Below are 7,534 nucleotides of genomic sequence, written 5' to 3'. Positions count from 1 at the left end.
ATTCCTCGTTTCCTGTCTCTATGTCTCTCTCTGTCTGTCTGGCGAGCCGAGCGCACGTATAGCAGAAAAACCTCTCCATTCTCCTCTTGGGATTTGGGGTGCACGATGCCTGGTGTGATTCCTCTCCCCTCTTTTTTTTTTTAAGAGCGATTAATTTTTGCTATAGGGCACATAAGCTCACTAGAGAGTCAGAGAGACAGAAAGTGAGAAATCACCCCCTAGGGGGATGGCCACGCTGCAATTCCTTCTCCTCCATTGTCTTGGGATTTGGGGCACAGGCACACACAATGCACCTGGCATGAGTTTCAACTGGGACTCAAACCGTAGTAGACTACATGGGAAACCAGCAACATAACCATTACGCCATCTGCTGGTCATAGCCTGGAGTGATTTTCAAGCCACTTGTTCAGGACTTGATCCCCATTTGGTCCTGTGGTAGTCCAGCACCTTAATCACCATGCCACCTGCTGGCCTCCAGTTACATCTATTTTTAATAATTTTTCTCATTTTAAATATTTTAGAAGTATATAAAAGGATTAAAGACACATGTGTCTTCACCATCTAGAAGTAACAGGTGTTAACATTTGTCTCTAGTCCTTTTCAGTTTAAGAAAACAGTAGAAACCCCCTGAGTCTGGCCCTATTAAAAGCCTAGTGGTTAAAGGAACCAGCCCCAAAGGGCTGACAGCATTTGAATCTGGGTGGCTTGAAAAAAACACTGGCTATGTTTGGATGCATGTCCAAAGTAACTGACAGGATGGAGAAATTGAAAAGGATTATAGTGTGACCACATCCCATTGGGGATTGTTTTCTCCCTGTCTTTCTCTTTGGCAAGTGCACATGCCCTCTGACAAAAAGATGAAAGAAATCTCCTCTCTGATCTCTTCAGAGACTCCTTTTCCCTCCTTGCCCTCTGTGAACCCACTTTAAAATTGGTACCTTCTCCTCTGTTTTTATACTCAACAGCTTATACATTATTTGTCTAAACATACCACTATTTTATGTTTTTTAAAACAATTTTTTAGAGAGTTTTTGCTATAGGGTATGCGCTCGCCAGAAAGAGAGAGACAAAGACAGAAAGTGAGAAACTACCCCCCGGGGGGAGGGGATGGTCATGCCGCAATCCCTTCTCCATTCTCCTCTTGGGATCTTGAGCACGCACGCACACATGCCCGGCATGAGTTTAAGCCAATGGGTCTGGGACTCGAACCATGGTCAACTATGTGGTAGTCCAATGACATAGCCATTATGCCAACTGCTGGTCCCAGGTTTTTATTTAATTTATATAGATACTGTGTATATTACTCTGAAACTTGTTATAAAATTTTCTTTTTCTGTTAAATTTATTTTTTATTGGGGCCAGAAGGTGTTATAGGGGTTAAGGTGCTATATTCTCACATGGCCAACCGTGGTTCAAGTCTCAGAAGCAATGGGCATGTATGCGTGCATGTCCAAAATCCCCCATGGAGGACGATTTCTCACTTGTCTCTCTCTCTCTCCAGTGCATACACATACCCTATGGTGGGCAAAAACCTAAAAAAAAAAATTATTAGTATATAATAGTTGTGCATATTGGCAGGGTATAATGTAATTTTTCAGTACAAGAATACAGTGTGTAGTGATTAAATCAGGATAATCAGTATGCCCATCATCTCAGTCTTGTACCACTGGGGTTTTTTTAAGAGCGATTAATTTTTGCTATAGGGCACATAAGCTCACTAGAGAGTCAGAGAGACAGAAAGTGAGAAATCACCCCCTAGGGGGATGGCCACGCTGCAATTCCTTCTCCTCCATTGTCTTGGGATTTGGGGCACAGGCACACACAATGCACCTGGCATGAGTTTCAACTGGGACTCAAACCGTAGTAGACTACATGGGAAACCAGCAACATAACCATTACGCCATCTGCTGGTCATAGCCTGGAGTGATTTTCAAGCCACTTGTTCAGGACTTGATCCCCAGTTGGTCCTGTGGTAGTCCAGCACCTTAATCACCATGCCACCTGCTGGCCTCCAGTTACATCTATTTTTAATAATTTTTCTCATTTTAAATATTTTAGAAGTATATAAAAGGATTAAAGACACATGTGTCTTCACCATCTAGAAGTAACAGGTGTTAACATTTGTCTCTAGTCCTTTTCAGTTTAAGAAAACAGTAGAAACCCCCTGAGTCTGGCCCTATTAAAAGCCTAGTGGTTAAAGGAACCAGCCCCAAAGGGCTGACAGCATTTGAATCTGGGTGGCTTGAAAAAAACACTGGCTATGTTTGGATGCATGTCCAAAGTAACTGACAGGATGGAGAAATTGAAAAGGATTATAGTGTGACCACATCCCATTGGGGATTGTTTTCTCCCTGTCTTTCTCTTTGGCAAGTGCACATGCCCTCTGACAAAAAGATGAAAGAAATCTCCTCTCTGATCTCTTCAGAGACTCCTTTTCCCTCCTTGCCCTCTGTGAACCCACTTTAAAATTGGTACCTTCTCCTCTGTTTTTATACTCAACAGCTTATACATTATTTGTCTAAACATACCACTATTTTATGTTTTTTAAAACAATTTTTTAGAGAGTTTTTGCTATAGGGTATGCGCTCGCCAGAAAGAGAGAGACAAAGACAGAAAGTGAGAAACTACCCCCCGGGGGGAGGGGATGGTCATGCCGCAATCCCTTCTCCATTCTCCTCTTGGGATCTTGAGCACGCACGCACACATGCCCGGCATGAGTTTAAGCCAATGGGTCTGGGACTCGAACCATGGTCAACTATGTGGTAGTCCAATGACATAGCCATTATGCCAACTGCTGGTCCCAGGTTTTTATTTAATTTATATAGATACTGTGTATATTACTCTGAAACTTGTTATAAAATTTTCTTTTTCTGTTAAATTTATTTTTTATTGGGGCCAGAAGGTGTTATAGGGGTTAAGGTGCTATATTCTCACATGGCCAACCGTGGTTCAAGTCTCAGAAGCAATGGGCATGTATGCGTGCATGTCCAAAATCCCCCATGGAGGACGATTTCTCACTTGTCTCTCTCTCTCTCTCCAGTGCATACACATACCCTATGGTGGGCAAAAACCTAAAAAAAAAAATTATTAGTATATAATAGTTGTGCATATTGGCAGGGTATAATGTAATTTTTCAGTACAAGAATACAGTGTGTAGTGATTAAATCAGGATAATCAGTATGCCCATCATCTCAGTCTTGTACCACTGGGGACATTTAACTTTTTTTTTTTTTTTTTTTTTTTTGAGAGATTTTCGCTATAGGGCGCGTGCGCTCGCCAGACAGACAGAGAGAGACATAGAGACAGAAAGCGAGAAATCACCCCCCAGGGGGGATGGTCACGCCGCAATCCCTTCTCCTCCATTCTCCTCTCGGGATCATGGGCACGCACGCACACGCGCCCGGCGTGAGTTTTAAGCCACCGGGTCCGGTACACGAACCGCGGTCGACTACGTGGGAATCCAGCGACATAGCCATTACGCTAACTGCTGGTTCCCACATTTTTTTTTTTTAAGGTACTCTTGAGATACACAGTGAATTGTTAATATACTCACCCCACTGTATTCTGCAACACTAGAAATTATTCTTACCTGTTAATCAACATTGCTCTACTCCTTTTCTCCAACCTTCGCAGCCTCTAGTAGTCATTCTTCACCCGTCTCCCATGAAGCCATTTTTGTCAGTTTTCATGTATGAGTGACGACATGATATCTGTCTTCTCTGTGCCTGGCTTATTTCACCAAACGTGTTGTCCTCCAGGCTGTCCTACCTACCATCAAATGACAGGATTTCATCCTTTTTCATTGCTGAATAGTACTTCCCTGTGTGTATACACTGTTCTTTACATTCGCTGGTGACACTGAGGTTGATTCCATGTCTTGGCTACTGTGAATAGTGCTATGTGCTTTTTTGGGGGTCAACACTAGGAAATCTATTTATGTTCATATTTATATATCCAGTTCATTCATTTTAACTGTTGTGTAACTAAGTTCTTATAACATACCATTTGTATGAACACAATGTACTTATTTCCCCTATTGCTAAATATGCAAATTGTTTCTAATTTTATTAGTATAAAGAAGATTCTGGGGGCTAGCCAGGAACATGATAGTTAAAGTGGCTGGACCCTACATGCCTGGCTGAGCAGTTTGAGTCCTGTACCCATCTGAAAACATACCGGGCTTGAAAAACATAGTAGGTGCATGTGCACGTGTGCCCAGAATCCCTAGAGGAGAATGGAAGAGAAGGGACTGCAGCATCGCCAACCTCCTGGGAGGTGACCTCTCACTATCTCTAGTGATTACATGTGCTCTGTAGCAAAAACTTAAAAAAATAAAAATATCTGCAATGAACAGCCCATAACAGGTATAGGAGTTTCTCTAGGCTCCACGTCTAGTTGAATCGCTGGATCACGAGGGCTGTGTTTTTTCATCATTGCCATCCTAATTAAAGTAACACTTTAGGGCTAGCAGGTAGAGTGGAAGTTAAGGTGGTTAATGGTTCAATCAATCACCTCCAAAGTGATTGCACCATTTAATATTCTTACCAGCAGGGCGTGACAGTTTCTGCGTCGCCATATCCTTGCAGATTCTTCTCACTTGATCATCTGTTGCCCAAATACACTTATCCTATCTCCAACAAGTAAAATTTTGTGGATTTTGCATTTCATTTTCAGTTGTTTTTTTCACTCCTTGAAGAATGCACTTCCCTGGGGACCAGCAGTTAGCGTAATGGCTATGTTGCTGGACTCCCACATAGTCGACCGCAGTTCGCATCCCGGACCTGGTGGCTTAAACTCACGCTAGGCGCGTGTGCGTGCATGCCCAAGATCCCAAGAGGAGAATGGAGGAGAAGGCATTGCGGGTGGCCATCCCCCCTTGGGGGTGATTTCTTACTGTCTGTCTCTCTGTCTGGCGAGCGCACACGCCCTATAGCGAAAAACCTCTTCCCCCACCCCAAAAAAATGCACTTCCCTATAACTTGACTCAGATAATCTCTAGGCAGCCTCAACAGATAGCCTCCACGTTTCCCTTATCATATGTGTACACATGGAATCCACTGGCAGCACATTATACGTTAAAGTGTTTGGTGGTTTTTTTTTTTTTTTTTTTTTTTTTTGCTGCATGGTACTGTACTCACCTGAGACAGAGAGAGAAAGTGAGAAATGACCCTCCCAGGGGAGATGGCCACACCTCAATCCCTTCTCCATTCTCCTCTCAGGATTTTGGGCGCAAAACACTCACTTTCTGTCTGTCTCTCTCGGTCTGTCTAGTGAGCACACGCGCCCTATAGCAAAAACCTCTTAAAAAAAAAAAAAAAGGTTGTGGAGAAAAGTGATTTGTTAGGTCTCTTAAGCAGTGTGGAATTATTAGGAGAGCTAGACTGAAGTGGAGAAAAATCAGGACCACTCAAAAAATGTTTCACTACATTAAGTTTTGCTTTTAAGTATGCTACTACATCAACTGTTTTAAAAAGAATTATTTAACTTTATTATTTATTTATTTTAATTTGACCAGAGATGGACAGAGAGAGAGAAAGTGAGAAAGCAAGCCACCAGGTCTGGACTCAAACCACAGTCAGCCATGTGGGAGTTCAGCACCTTTAGCCACCATGCCACCTGCTGGCCCCATAACTTTGATAAGGTACAAATGTATATTAACATCCTGCCTCTGCAGGCCTAGGTAGGTAGTTTCAGATAACCTGTTTTTCTACCTCCCCTCAGCACCAAGAGCACTCCCCTCAGCCTGAGTGCACAGAACTTCAGTACTGCTTGGACACAGTACACGTGTGTGCATTCGTCTGTTTACTTGGTGTAACTAAGCTTGTGTGTGCAATATGGTTATAGGAGAGAGTACATTTAGTACATTTGCTCCTCAGTCTCTTTGGATTTGGGAAAAAACAACTATCTGGTTTCCAATTTAACATTTCTGGCCGTCAGGAACTAATGTTTCATGCCATTTCTGTGTTGCAGGACTTTCCATGCGTAGAAAGCCACTCTGTAGATCCCATTCACTCTCTCCATCTCCACTTAACAAACACAGACAACTCCACGTGGATAGAAAAAGGCAACGCAAGCCAAAAGAAACAGATATCCGCCAATTCCGAGCAAAGGTACTTCCCCACCGTGTGACTACCACTGGGCAGAAGGCAGTGGCACCTCCTCAGCCAGGCACTACAGTGACTTCTATTGATTAAAAGCTTAAAATGCATTTAATACTTCTGAGCTAATTAGATGATAGAGAATTACATAATGTAGCTCTGTCTCCCTTAGGGAACATAAAATTACACTCAGGAAACTCTTTAATAACCTGGTCAAATATAGCTTGGATTAAGAAAGCGGTCAGGGCCAGTAGGTGCCATGGACAGTAAAGTGACTCGATCTCACATGGCCAACATCACAGTTTGAATCCCAGACCTAGTGGCTTGAGAAACATTCCAGGCACGTGTGCATGCATACCCCAAATCCTGAAAAGAGATGGAGGAGAAGGAACTGCAGTGTGGCCATTTCCCCAGGGGATGATTTCTCACTTTCCCTTTCCCTCTCCAGTGTGTATATAAGTCCTGTGGCAAAACTAATAGACACACACACACACACACAAAATGGTGAAGAATGGAGACAAATTCAGATATTTTATAGTAGTTACTTACACTAAGTTTGTAACTTGGCATGTAAATGCCACTCAAGGGAGTATTAAAATAATTATAAAAACTGACAAAAACGTATTATGTACAATTTTAATTTATGTTCACATCTCTTAAAATAATACATATTTATGAAACAGAGCCTGAAAAGAATTTTTTTAAAATAACTGAATGAGCTTGAAATTTTAGGAGTGGCAGAATCATCAGTGAATATTTCCCTTCATTTTGATTTATTATGTGTTTAATAAGTATAATATCACATGACCTTTCCCTCTAGGCATTAACGGAAGCATTTGAAAGGGAACTAAGAAGAAATAAAGTTCAAGAGAACATTGCGCCTCTAGAGATAAATGACGAGGAGAACACAGTGGGTAAAAGTCTTCCCTGTAATAAATGCTGTTTGATCAGATCAGAGATGATCTTTTTAACAGAAAAAAGGACCAGCGAGGCCTTGATCACTACTAGCTCTTTAGGACAAGGCAGGATTTCATTTCATGATACAGGATTTTCTTGTACTTCTACGTATGTTAGTCAAGTCACTAAACTATGGCAAGACATGGTACCAAAGAAAAACTAGTGTCACCTTCTTGCCTAGAACTTCCATCAGTGTGCGAGGGTTTTTACTGCTTAGCACTTCACCAAGGGTTTAGAAATTAGTCACAGTGGGCCAGCCAGTGGTGTGGTAGTTAAGGCAGCTGGGTCACACATGGCTAACTGTGCAGTTCAAGTCCCGGCCAGTGGCTTGAAAATCACACTGTGTACCCAAAATCCAGGGAGGGGAATGGAAGACAGGGATCGCAGCATGGCCAGCCTGCCTGCGGGAATGATTTCTCACTTTCCCTCTCTCTATTTCTCTCTGATGAGTGTACATACCTTAAAGCAAATGTTCATAA

General features: G+C 42.3%; 1 protein-coding gene across 2 annotated transcripts in view; it reads left to right on the top strand.

The window, feature by feature from the left end:
* CEP95 (centrosomal protein 95) overlaps nt 1–7,534 on the top strand; it is a 39,327-nt gene that overhangs the window by 25,278 nt on the left and 6,515 nt on the right. Inside the window, exons 12-13 of one of the 2 annotated variants that reach the window (XM_006146784.3) lie at nt 5,971–6,110; nt 6,919–7,012. In XM_006146784.3, the coding sequence (XP_006146846.1) occupies nt 5,971–6,110; nt 6,919–7,012 (234 nt within the window). The remainder of the gene's footprint in view (nt 1–5,970; nt 6,111–6,918; nt 7,013–7,534) is intronic. The other variant, XM_006146783.3, reaches the window with a different exon arrangement.

The sequence above is a fragment of the Tupaia chinensis genome, unplaced genomic scaffold, assembly GCF_000334495.1.
Source record: "Tupaia chinensis unplaced genomic scaffold, TupChi_1.0 Scaffold000187_1, whole genome shotgun sequence".
NCBI classification, from domain to species: Eukaryota; Metazoa; Chordata; class Mammalia; order Scandentia; family Tupaiidae; genus Tupaia; species Tupaia belangeri.
The sequence above is the reverse complement of the archived record's forward strand: the minus strand, read 5'-3'. Positions and strand labels throughout refer to the sequence as shown.